The sequence below is a fragment of the Salvelinus sp. IW2-2015 genome, linkage group LG16 (assembly GCF_002910315.2).
Source record: "Salvelinus sp. IW2-2015 linkage group LG16, ASM291031v2, whole genome shotgun sequence".
NCBI lineage: Eukaryota > Metazoa > Chordata > Actinopteri > Salmoniformes > Salmonidae > Salvelinus > Salvelinus sp. IW2-2015.
The window spans coordinates 20,925,038-20,939,036 of NC_036856.1; the positions used below are offsets into that span (position 1 = coordinate 20,925,038).

The 13,999-nt window shown below is 42.7% G+C and overlaps 1 protein-coding gene across 1 annotated transcript in view; it reads left to right on the plus strand.

Annotated features, from left to right (window-relative positions):
• Nucleotides 1-13,999, plus strand: part of LOC111975313 (xenotropic and polytropic retrovirus receptor 1 homolog) — a 100,864-nt gene that overhangs the window by 74,903 nt on the left and 11,962 nt on the right. The window contains exons 9-11 of the mRNA XM_024003523.2: nucleotides 1,442-1,621; nucleotides 3,438-3,606; nucleotides 4,702-4,896. Coding sequence (XP_023859291.1) covers nucleotides 1,442-1,621; nucleotides 3,438-3,606; nucleotides 4,702-4,896 — 544 coding nt within the window. The remainder of the gene's footprint in view (nucleotides 1-1,441; nucleotides 1,622-3,437; nucleotides 3,607-4,701; nucleotides 4,897-13,999) is intronic.

Consider the following 13,999-nt stretch of genomic DNA (forward strand, 5'->3'; position numbering starts at 1 on the left):
GAGAATGATATTTGTTGACCACCAGAGAGAGAATGATCTAGTGTTGACCCCACCAGAGAGACTCTTCTTTATAACGATCTTCAGTTCTTTCGAGACATTGTTCTCTCTCTTGTACTCATTTGTTTCTCTATCTTTTTCTTTTTTTTTCTTTTTTCTCTTCTTCTTCCTTTTCTCTCTTCTCATCTCCTTCTCGTTCTCCTTTCTCTCTTTTTTTTTTTCTTTTCTCTTTTGTCTACTTGCTTCTTTTCTATTTTTCTTCTTTTTCTCTTTTTTTTCCTCTCCTTTCTTTTTTTCTTTCTTCATTCTCTTCTTTCTCTCTCTCTGTGTGACCCACCAGGAGAGAGAATGATCTAGTCAATGTGGTCACACCCAGGGATCCTATTCTCCTCTCTGGTAGGTCACACAGTATCATACTTCTCTCTCCTGTGGTGTGTCACACAATATACACATCTCTCTCTCCACCAGAGCGAAGGAGAGTATGGGTGGGGTCCACACGAGTATTGTATGGTGATCATTCTGTCTCTACCACCGAGAGAGCGAGTGGTCACCAATGACTCTAGGGATAAGTTATAGACCACACCTCATTCCACTCTGAGAGACGATCTGGATTGAGGTCACACTATATCATTCTCTCTCTCTGGTGTAACTGTCCGTGGTGGTCACACCAGATCATTCCTCTCTGGTGGTCACACAATATATCTCTCTTCTTGGTGGTCACACTAGATCATTCTGTCTCTGGTGGTCACACAATATCATTCTCTCTCTGTGGTGGTCCAACCACTAAGATCATTCTCTCTACTGCGGTAGACGGGGATCACACAATATCATTCTCTCTTGAAGTCTTGGTCACACAGCACCAATCATCTGTGTACACCAGATATCATTGTGTTGGTGGTCACACAATAGCATTTCTCTTGTAGTGGTCAAACAATATCATTCTCTCTCTTGGTGGTCACACCAGATCATTCTCTCTCTGGTGGTCACACTAGATCATTTCTCTCTCTGGTGGTCACACTAGAATCATTCTCCTCTGTGGTGGTCACACTAGATCATTTCTCTCTGTGGTGGTCACACTAGATCATTCTCTCTCTCTGGTGGTCACCACTAGATCATTCTCTCTCTGTGGTCAAACAATATAAAGAGAGATAGTGATCTAGTGTGACCACCAGAGAGAGAGAATTATCTAGTGTGACCACCAGAGAGAGAGAATTATCTTGTGTGACCACCAGAGAGAGAGAATTATCTAGTGTGACCACCAGAGAGAGAGAATGTGCTGAATAAGGGAAATTAAACATTTCAATAATAATACTAATCTGAAGACATGCACTATGTTTTTTTCTGATCATTTTGCCAAGGACAAATGATATACAGCGTTATAAAGGTAGTTGAATAAAATATATTTTGCTTGTTTGATGGCTTTATCTATTGAATTCTTCCCTAGATTGCAGGGTTCCTGGGGGTGCTGTGGTGTATGAGCATCCTGTCCTGTCTGTACTCTGAGTACACCATGCTGCCCATGCAGGTCAACCCCCTCATCCTCTATGGCTTTATGCTCCTCTTCCTCATCAACCCCTTCAAGACTGGCTACTACAAGTCTCGTTTCTGGCTGCTCAAACTTCTGGTGAGCTCCTTCTCCACTGGGACTACTGTATTATAATGATGCAATGATATCAGTACAATGAAACCCGACTCAACTGGTGTTTGTTTGTACCACACTGTATTTGATGTCTATCTCCTACTGTATTGTGTTTTGTTGTATTCAGCTTGTTTTTTATTTGTCTGATGTTTGCTGGCCAGGGGGATGGGGATGGGGGGGTAGGAGGATTCGGTGTGTGTGTGAGACAGAGGCCAGTGGGGTGAGGGATAATAGAATGCAGGCGGGTCCCTGGGGATGTGGCGGCTGTGACTGTACAATCATTACAGGGATGGATCCATCAGTATGCTGCTCCTCCAATCCTCCCCATCCCTCCGAGCCATTCCACAGCCCTCTCCAGCTTTGATTGGGCTCCACTGGGGCCTGTGCAGCATCCTAGAGAGCCACACACCCACACTGAACACAGGAACTAACCAGAGGACAAACACATAATCAGAGAACAAATCAAGACAGATTGCCTGGTGTGTTTGTTTACACAATGAATACATTTTGAGGAAGGTTTATCTTCTGAATGTCTATAATTTCTGTGTATGGAGATGGTATGGAGATCAATAGGGGCATATATTGCCAGGTAGAAATCTTTCATTAGCTCACATATATAACAGGATGAATCAATATTGTTTGACATTTGCAACTGAAACAATCTGGGACTAGGTCAGGCTGTGTAGCACCCTGGAGGCAAGAGGGGGAGAGTATCATTCCCATTCACCCACAGTCTCATTCGCAGACCCGTGATAACATGATCCAGTCCCAACAGAAACCATACCCAAAGCACAAGTAAACCCAATCATATTAGGCTATATTAAATCAGACTTCTCCAGGGCCATGCACTTGATCCTGTGCTGCTCCCAGACCATCATGTTTGTGCACGTGTGGTGTGTCGGATAGTGTGTCAGCAAAAATATAATTTCTCTGCAAATCAAGTCTTATATCTCCCTCTCTAACTTTAAGCATAGTAGGACTGCTGGCTGTTGCAGATCTCATGACCTCAACATGTCCCAGCTCATTTGGAGAGTAGCTTCCTGTTCTGCTCTGCCCTCTCGTCTTCCACTACTCTAATTAAGCAACAAGGCCCGAGGGGGTGTGGTATATGGCCAATATACCACGGCTAAGGGCTGTTCATATGCACAACACAGAGTACCTGGATACAGTGCTTAACGTGGTATATTGGCAATATACCACYAACCCCTAAGGTGCCTTATTGATATTATAAACTGGTTACCAACATAATTAGAGCAGTAAAATAAATGTTTTGTCATACCCGTGGTATACAGTCTGATATACCACAGCTGTGAGTCAATTTGCATTCAGGGATCGATCCACCCAGTTTATAATACCCTGTACATTACAGCCTCATTTGCTGCATGACAATGAGCTTCCTCAGTGTTCAAGTCTTGTATACATGGTTTTAGCCCAGGTCTTTACATGTGTGTCCCTTCTCTTTGGTTATTTGTAATGTCTTAAATGGCTTATTGTGAGACAAGCATTGGGAGTTCTAGTGGCATTAGTATGCAGAGGTGTATTGTAGACAGAAGAGCTGTCAATGTTATCTTAACCTCAGACTATTGTTTCTACACCTGCATTGCTTGCTGTTTGGGGTTTTAGTCTGGGTTTCTGTACAGCACTTTGATATATCAGCTGATGTAAGAAGGGCTATATAAATACATTTGATTTGATTTATTCCAACACACATTGCACCCCTTCAGTGGAAGCATATGTATTTAATCAGATCTCCTGTGTCTTGTATGGGACTACTAACTCTGTCTGTCTGTCCTCTCCCTAGTTCCGTGTGTTCACGGCGCCGTTCCACCGCGTGGAGTTTGCAGACTTCTGGCTGGCCGACCAGCTCAACTCTCTGGTGATTGTACTGATGGACCTGGAGTATCTCATCTGCTTCTACAGCTTCGAGCTCAAATGGACCGACCGCAAAGGCCTCCTGCCCATGTTCAACAGTGAGTTAGACCATAACGAATACCTACCGTTGCTCTGTAAGTGCAGAACTGTCATGTCAGGTATGCAGTGAGGTAACAGCTGAATGTATGTAACCCAAACCTATATATCATGCTGGTTCAGCAGCTCTATTCAAACTCATCTATAACAGTATTGTTTTGTTTAGGAGACATGTACTGAGGTGGAATGGTTTAGCTCTCTCTGACTCCAGTCAATATTCAGTGGGATCTGTCTGTCTGTCTGCCTGTCTCTGTCTGACTGTCTGTTTGTTTGTCTGGAAAATGAGTTATTAATGGTTCTCCTCAGTAATTTGCAGCCCTCTGCTGTGGCCTGAAAAATCAGCAGCGAGGTAATTGAATGGAAATGTTTGTGTCCAGCAGTGTGACTCTCATGTTGATTATCTGTCCACTCAGAGAGTCAAATCAAATCAAAATGTATTTGTCACATGCTTCGAAAACAACAGGTGTAGACTAACAGTGAAATGCTTACGGGCCCTTCCCAACAATGCATGGAGAAAGAAAATAGAGAAATAAACACGTAATAATAAAAGTAAGTAATGATAACTTGGCTATATGCACAGGGTACCAGTACAGAGTCAATGTGCAGGGGTATGAGGTAATTCAGGTAGATATGTACATATAACTAGGAAAAAAGTGACAGATAATAAACAGTAGCAGCAGCATATGTGCCTGGAGTCTTTGACAATTTTTAGGGCCTTCCTCTGACACCGCCTGGTATTTCCATTACACACTTTGTAACAGGACAAATATAAACACCCGCTAAATTATTATTATTATGATTGTGATTATTATTATTCTGTGTGTGTAGGAGAGCGGAGAGGGGACAGCACAATGTAGGTGTATGGCAATGAGTCAAAGCATTGGGACTACAGCTAGCTAGTCCACAAATGATCTTGAGCGGTCTCTCAGTGAGTCCAACAAACCCATTCCATTCTAACAGAACAGTTCAAAAGGTCAAGCTACAGTATAAGAATGGTTGATACCAAAACCATATACATAATGAAAATATGGCTGTGTTTGATAAATGTTTGAATGTTTTGGTTGTTAAAATGTAATTTCCTCCCCCATTCCCACTAGGTGATTACACATGCCACAGTTACTCCTATGGTCTCCGTGCCATCATCCAGTGTCTGCCTGCTTGGTTCCGTTTCGTGCAGTGCCTCCGTCGGTACCGAGACACCAAGCGAGCTTTCCCTCACCTGGTCAACGCTGGCAAATACTCCACCACCTTCTTTGTGGTCACCTTCGCTGCACTCTACAGCACCCACAAAGGTAAGGAGACACACCTAGCTTTTTGAGCCAGTTGGACAGGAAGGGGAGGATCATGGGAAGTGGAGTACCAGCAGAGGTGTCATTGAGCTGTGGTCTGACAACAGACCATTGTTTTGCTGTGATGGGAGGGGGATGTCAGGCTGAATGCTGAAGCTCAGAGCATCACAAGCTGTATGAAGACAATGAAAGCAGACCAGACCTTGAGTGCAAATGGTTTGCCACTGGAAGATGTCAAGCCTGGATTTCTTCTCTGTTTGTCAATGCCTCATTATAATGGAAATGAAAAAGTACAGCATGGTATAAACGAGAGAGAGAGAGAGAGAGAGAGAGAGAGAGAGAGAGAGAGAGAGAGAGAGAGAGAACCAAAGAAAAGCAAAAGAGGAAAGTGCAGTCACGTTTTGTCATTTTTTTTGTAATTGATTTTTAATTTTTAGTTCTGTTCTATGTGCGATTTTTATATGCTTTCTGTGAAGTTTTTTTTATTTCCTTTTTTTACTCTAGCTTTGAATTTCTGAAATATATTTATATAATATTGCAAAACACATCGCAGTTGGTACAACGATAATGAAAGAAAAGAGTACGAGATGAGAGAGAGAGAGAGAGAGAGAGAGAGAGAGAGAGAGAGAGAGAGAGAGAGAGAGAGAGAGAGAGAGAGAGAGAGAGAGAGAGAGAGAGAGAGAGAGAGAGAGAGGCTTGTCATTCTCCAGCTCCACAATTAGCCGCTGGTTAATCTGGTTCAGAAGTGTTATCACAAAAGAGGACATAGACATGGCCCTCAGTCTCCAAATGCATCCCTTCAATATTCTGCCTTTGTGCTATCTCATATCTTGGCTGCATAGATGTTTGTCCAAGTGGATCATTTCAAAGCAGTTTGCTAAGCGGTTTTTGCCATTTCATTATTTATATGCTCGTCCATCAACAGTTATATATTTATTTGTGCAAATGCCAGCTTTTAAACTTCCGCTCAACCTTTGAAAATGTTAAATGTTACTGCACAGCATGATTTTTGCTTCTTTTTTCTTTATACATTTAAATCAATGTTTGTGTTTCTTCTGTAACCTGACTCCAATTGGCTGACAGTTTGGAGGCAGTGAGGAGGTTTTAGGTTCTTAGGAAATTAATCCATTAAGGTTTTTTCCTCCTCCAGTCAGTCGGTCCATTCCTCTAGTCTTCAGCCCTGTGGACCCTGGACTAATGAGCCCTCTTCATTTCATATGCTGTGTGAAGACCTGTTTCATCCCCCCCTTTTTAACAGAGAGGTAGAGTCGGGGGCGTTAAGTGAGAAGGGATGGAGGGAATATCCAGACTACCATACCCACTTAACCCACAGTCTTTCAACTGCGTTGGCATGGCTACCAAATTGAGAATTTACAAAAAGTGTATGCACAGGGTTTCCATAGATATTTGAAGTATGTTCTTCATAGTCATTAGAATCTAAAAGAGATGCATATGGGTTAGACTATTAAAAATATGAAAATACTTATCAAAATGTCCAGTCCATTGCTCTTTATTGTTGCTAGACTCAGTCTGAGTCACAGTATACAGTATATGTTGGTATGTCTGCTGTATGGGCCTATCGACTGAAGTCTAGCCAGATGTGAATGTGGAGGTGAGGTGCATCTTGGCCACAGAGTTTGACAGTTCTGTTGTGACATACAGTAGATGGGATAGATAAATGAGGCCTGGACCCAGTGGACCGGAGCCTAGCACCTAAATTACAGAGCATCTGTTTCATAAGCAGAACAGAGCGCRGCACAGCACACATGATGATCATCGCTCAGTATTGAATCATGTTCATGCCGGGCACAGCAGTAGTAAATCAGCATAAGAAATGTTGGCAGGGCTCCCAGGTTGTGTATGGATATATCACCTTCATTATACATCCAAGTAGTGCTCTGTTGCTACCTCATGACCTCATTGATTCCAGTATTACACCAATACCACAGAGAATTGTGCTATATTCACATTACAATAAATGTATAATAATGCAAAAGGGACTCAATGCAGAGGCTAAAATGTACCCTCCTACTAGGTTTTACGATATAGTAAAGGAGTTGGATTAATTTGAATGCAGGTTAAAGACTGAAGTTGTGCAGATACTGTTTTGGCAGTCCTGTGAATAGATGATTACAGTAATAATAATCTATAATTAAATCAAAGACCGATGCTGTGTATGTTGTCCCAGCTGATGTTCCGGGAAATGTAGAAAAAGGACGAAGGGATTTCCTGACTTTAGAGTTTAGAGTCCCCAGAACCACAGGATATTGAGCCTGACAGTATGGCAAAATACTTTATTCAGGATCAATATGGCATCTGCTCTTGTACAGTAGTAGCTTCATTTAATTAAAATAAAATGTTACTCGACACTTGCTTCGTAAACAAAAGGTGTAGACTAACAGTGAAATGCTTACTTACAGGCCCTTCCCAAAAATGCAGAGACAAAWWWTTTWGAAATAATAGAAAAGTAGAGCAAGTAATAATAAAAGTAATAATAAATACTCAATGAGTAATGATAACTTGGCTACATACACAGGATACCAGTATCAAGTAGATGTGCAGGGGTACTGTTACGCTCGTTAGATGAATTAGACCAAGGCGCAGCGTGGTAAGCGTACATCTTTCTTTATTTAGATGAACACCAAAAGATAAACGAACGTAACGTTCTGCAGGCTACATAGTAACTGTACAAAAACAAGATCCCACAAACTCAGGTGGAAAACAGGTTGCCTAAGTATGATCCCCAATCAGAGACAACGATAGACAGCTGCCTCTGATTGGGAACCATACCCGGCCAACAAAGAAATAGACAAACTAGAATACCCACCCAAATCACACCCTGACCTAACCAATTAGAGAAATAAAAAGGCTCTCTAAGATCAGGGCGTGACAGGTACGAGGTAATTGAGGTAGATATGTACATATAACTAGGAATAAAGTGACAGATAACAAACAGTAGCAGCAGCGTATGTAAGTGCAAAAAAGGTCAATGCAGATAGTCCGGACAGCTATTTGGTTAACTATTTAACTGACTATTTAGCAGTGTTATGGCTTGAGGGTATTTTTATTTATTTCACCTTTATTTAACCAGGTAGGCTAGTTGAAAACAAGTTCTCATTTACAACTGGGTAGAAGCTGTTCAGGATCCTGTTGGTTCCAGAGTAGACTTGGTGCGTCGGTACCGCTTGCCGGGCAGTAGCAGAGAGAACTATGACTTGGGTGGCTGGYGTCTTTGACAATTTTTGGGTCCTTCCTCTGACACCACCTAGCATAGGTCCTGGATGGTAGGGAGTGGCCCCAGTGATGTACTGTACGCACTACCTTCTGTAGCACCTTGCGGTCGAATGCCAAGCAGTTGCCATACACAGCGGTGATACAGCCAGTCAAGATGCTCTCAATGGTGCAGCTATAAAACTTTTTTAGGATCTGAGGGCCCATGCCAAATCTTTTCAGCCTCCTGAGAGGGAAGAAGCATTGCTGTGCCTTCTTTACATCTGTGTTGGTGTGTGTGGACCATGATAGATCCTTCGCTGGTCAACACATGCTCTGAGTACGTGTCCTGGTAATCCGTCTGGCCCTGCGGCCTTGTGAATGTTAACCTGTTTAAAGTTCTTACTCACATCGGTTATGGAGAGCGTGATCACACAGTCGCCCGGAACAGCTGATGCTTTCATGCATGGTTCAGTGTTGCTTGCCTCGAAGAGAGTATAGAAGGCATTTAGCTTGTCTGGTAGGCTCGCGTCACTGTAATAGGCTCGCGTCATTGTAATAATCATTTGTAAGCCCTGCCTCATCCGACGAGTGTCGGAGTTGGTGTAGTAGGAATCAATCTAAGTCCTGTATTGATGCTTTGCCTGTTTAATGGTTGGAATATGTACGTACGGTCACTCTGGGGACGATGTCGTCGATGCACTTATTAATGAAGCCGGTGACTGATATGGTGAACTCCTCAATGCCATCGGATGAATCCCGGAACATATTCCAGTCTGCTCTAGCGAAACAGTCCTGCAATTTAGCATCCACTTCATCGGACCACTTCCGTATTGAGCGCATCACTTGTACTTCCTGTTTGAGTTTTTGCTTTTAAGCAGGAATCAGGAGGATAGAGTTATGGTCAGGTTTGACAAATGGAGAGCGAGGGAGAGCTTTGTACGTGTCTCTGTGTGTGGAGTAAAGGTGATCTAGAGATTTTTTGCCTCTTGTTGCACATGTGACAATACATTTGTTTTCCTGCATCAAAATTACAGGCCACTAGGAGTGCCGCCTCTGGATTAGCATTTTCTTGTTTACTTATGACCCTATACAGCTTGTTGAGTGTGGTGTTAGTGCCAGCATCAGTTTGTGGTGGAACATAGACAGCTACAAAAAATATAAATGAAAACTCTCTTGGTAAATAGTGTGGTCTACAGCTTATCATGAGGTACTCTAATTCAGAAGAGCAGAACCTCAAGACTTCCTAAATATTAGAGATCGCGCATAAGCTGTTGTTAACAAAGAGACACACACCTCCTTCCTTGAACTTACCCGACGCTGCCAGTGTGTCCTGTTGATGCATAGAAAAAATTGCTAGATGTATATTATCAATGTCCTTGTTTAGCCACTACTCTGTGAAACATAGGATATAACAGTTGTTCAGGTCCCGTTGATAGGAAAGTCTTGAACGGAACTCGTTTGTTCTCCAGTGATTGTTTCATCAGGGTGCCCGCACGTCGGCCTCTCTTAAGCCGCCGTTTTCATTTCCAACGCTCAGAGATTATGGCCTGGTCTGGGGTGAGCAGTATGTCCTTTGCCTCTGACTCTTTGAAGTAGAAATCTTCATCCAAATCGAGGTTATTAATCGCTGTTCTGATGTCCAGATACTCTTTATAGCCATAGGAAACGATGGTGGAAACATTATGTACAACAACAGTTAATTAAGATCCGCGCAAAAAACATAAAATAGCAGAATTGGTCTGGTGGGAAAGACAATGATTGGCCGATAGAGTGTGGGTGGGACAATGGATCAGGTAGAAGACATGGACTAGGTGAGAGACAGAGGGAAAATGTTCCTAAGACTAAAAATATATTAATATGAAAAAAGTGTTAACGCTAAAGAGGAATAATAGACCTGCCGAGGTAGGTGAGAGTAAAACGACAATGAAGATGAAAGAAAAAGTTGAACTCATGTGAAGGATCATCAGATATAAGAGGAGAAAGGAGAGGAGGGAGGGAGGGATGGAAAGAGGGATGGCAGCAGTGGAAGAGGGGAAGAGGATGGACTTGCTCGAGGAGAGTGAGCTGTAATAACCTTCCTGCGGCGAAACACATCTCTGGCGGATGCTGCTGGAATAGAGATGAGACTCAGGGCCAGGCCATGGCTTGCTGACTGAGTAGGATTTAGTTGTCTATGGACACACGGAGCTGCCAGAACCACTGCATAGGAAAGAGCTCAAAGTTCTAACACTCCCCAAACCAACTAACAGGGTCATGATACCTGAACTCTGAACTCTGCCTCAACCCTGTTACAACAACACTATCTCTCTGGGACATGCTGCCTATTATGATCAAGCATCATATTCAGTTGCAGGTTGAGTTGAGATATAACTACCGGTATCTGTAATGTAAATCCATATCAATAGAAATTATACTCCAACCAGGCAGGTACTAATATCACTACACAGACTCACTATCTCACTACCAATCAGCCATGTGAATTCAACACGAGGCCACTTTCCCTGAATCAATAACCTTTGTTTGTCTTGCTAGGTCTCAGTGTCTGATTGGATAGGCTCTGTGAGGAGAGGGGGGTGGTGAAAGTGATGGGGCAGGCAGGTAATAGATTCTTTATCACCTGAACAGCAGTACAAGACAGCCCAGGCAGGCAGCACCGCAGCAGATAACAACCCAAAGACAAATGATTGCTTTTCCCGGGTTCCCAGGTGCTTATTATTACCTTCAATAGGAGGCCTGTCCTGAGCCTGTCATGGCAACGTCCCACTCTTAAATGTCTTTTAACCGCTTAGGCGCCTGCTAGACACAAACATTTAGTGAGCGTGACAGAAGCAAGTGACCGCCGTTACCCTCTATTGAGCTCCAGATCAATGACTAGCCACCCACACTAGACTAGACCCTGGTGYACATCAGTCCTACAGAGCCCTTCAGGCCAACCAGAAAGGCTTAGTGATGGACGAGTGGTATCTTATGTGATCATATTCAAAGTGTTTTGATTTCAGATTTATCATATCAAATCAAGTGAAATTGTATTGGTCGCGTACACAGATTTGCAGATGTTATCGAAGGTGCAGCTAAATGCTTGTGTGTCTAGCTACAACAGTGCAGTAATACCTAGCAATAATACAATATAAATAAACAATGCAAACATAATCCAGATATTTTTTTCAATACATTTCAGTACTAGCAATGTCACGGACTGGAATATATATGTATATGTATATGTATATCATCAATCTACACACAATACCCCATAATGACAAAGCGAAAARAGTTTTTAAGAAATGTTTGCACATTTAGAAGAACAAAAACAGAAATGCCTTATTTACATAAGTATTCAGACCCTTTTCTATGAGGTCAGGTGRATCCTGTTTCCGTTGATCATACTTGAGATGTTTCTACAARTTGATTGGAGTCCACCTGTGGTAKATTCAATTGATTGGACATGATTTGGAAAGGCAKATYCCTGTCTATATAGGGTCCCACAGTTGACAGTGCATGTCAGAGCAAAAAAGTAATGAGGTCGAAGGAATTGTCCATAGAGATCCGACACAGGATACCAAAATATTTCTGCAGCATTGAAGATCCCCAAGAACACAGTGGCTTCCATCATTCATAAATGGAAGAAGTTTGGAAATAACAAGACTCTTCCTAGGGCTGGCCACCCAGCCAAACAGAGCAATCGGGGGAGAAGGGCCTTGGTCAGAGAGGTGACCAAGAACCCGATGGTCACTCTGGCAAAGCTCAAGAGTTCCTCTGTGGAGATAGGAGAAGCTTCCAGAAGGACAACCATCTCTGCAGAACTCCACTAACCAGGCCTTATGGTAGAGTGGCCAGACGGAAACCACTCGTCAGTAAAAGGCACATAACAGCCCGCTTGGAGTTTGCCAAAATCCCCCTAAAGGACTCTCAGACCATGAGAAACAAGATTCTCTGGTCTGATGAAACCAATGGTCTGATGAAACCAACTATTTGGCCTGAATGCCAAGCGTCACGTCTGGAGGAAAACTGGCACCATCCCTACGGTGAAGCATCTGTATGTACACTCCCTCACGCACACTAGACTGTCACTCACCACAAAACCCACACACATTCACATACACTATATATGAACACAAACACATAACACACACACAAGCATACAGACACAACACATCCCCAAACACACACACACACACACACTTTCACACTCATAATAGGCTGCTGCTACTCTGTTCTTATTTTACTCTTGTTATTATCTATCCTGATGCCTAGTCACTTTACTCTGCCTTATGCACATATACAGTGGGGCAAAAAAGTATTTAGTCAGCCACCAATTGTGCAAGTTCTCCCACTTAAAAAGATGAGAGAGGCCTGTAATTTTCATCATAGGTACACTTCAACTATGACAGACAAAATGAATTATTTTCCACCATAATTTGCAAATAAATTCATAGAAAATCCTACAATGTGATTTTCTATGAATTTATTTGCAAATTATGGTGGAAAATAAGTATTTGGTCAATAACAAAAGTTTATCTCAATACTTTGTTATATACCCTTTGTTGGCAATGACAGAGGTCAAACGTTTTCTGTAAGTCTTCACAAGGTTTTCACACACTGTTGCTGGTATTTTGGCCCATTCCTCCATGCAGATCTCCTCTAGATCAGTGATGTTTTGGGGCTGTTGCTGGGCAACATGGACTTTCAACTCCCTCCAAAGATTTTCTATGGGGTTGAGATCTGGAGACTGGCTAGGCCACTCCAGGACCTTGAAATGCTTCTTACGAAGCCACTCCTTCGTTGCCCGGGCGGTGTGTTTGGGATCATTGTCATAATGAATGACCCAGCCACGTTTCATCTTCAATGCCCTTGCTGATGGAAGGAGGTTTTCACTCAAAATCTCACGATACATGGCCCCATTCATTCTTTCCTTTACACGGATTGCATCGATCAGTCCGTCTCTTTGGTCTTTGCAGAAAAACAGCCCAAAGCATGATGTTTCCACCCCATGCTTCACAGTAGTTATGTTTCTTGGATGCAACTCAGTCATTGGTCCTCCAAACCGACGAGGTTGTTTAGTTTTACCAAAAGTGTTTATTTGTTTTGTTTGATTCTTGACCATATGACATTTCTCCATTACTCTTCTTCTGGATATATCCAAATGCTCTCTAGCAACTCTTTCAGACGGGCCTGGACATGTACTGCTTAGCAGGGGGACACGTCTGGCATGCAGGATTTGTAGTCCCTGGCGGCTGTAGTGTGTTACTGATGGTAGGCTTTGTTACTTTGGTCCCAGCTCTCTGCAGGTTCATTCACTAGGTCCCCCCGTGTGGTCTTGGATTTTGCTCACCGTTCTTGTGATCATTTGTACCCCACGGGGTGAGATCTTGCGTGGAGCCCCAGATCAAGGGAGTTATCAGTGGTCTTTGTTATGTCTTCCATTTCTATAATTTTGCTCCCACAGTTGATTCTTCAAACCAAGTCTGCTTACCTATGCAGTTCAGCTTCCCAGCCTTGGTGCAGGTCTAAATTTTGTTTCTGGTGTCTTTTTGGGTCCTTTGGCTTTGGCCATAGTAGTTTGGATGTGTACTGTTTGAGGTTGTGGACAGGTGTCTTTTTATACTGATAACAGTTCAACAGTTGCCATTAATACAGGTAACGAGTGGAGGACAGAGGAGCCTCTTAAAGAAAGAAGTTACAGGTCTGTGAGAGCCAGAAATCTTGCTTGTTTGTAGGTGACCAAATACTTATTTTCCACCATAATTTGCAAATAAAATCATAAAATCCTACAATGTGATATTCTGGATTTTTTTTCTCATTTTGTCTGTCATAGTTGAAGTGTACCTATGATGAAAATTACAGGCCTCTCTTATCTTTTTAAGTGGGAGAACTTTCACAATTGGTGGCTGTACTA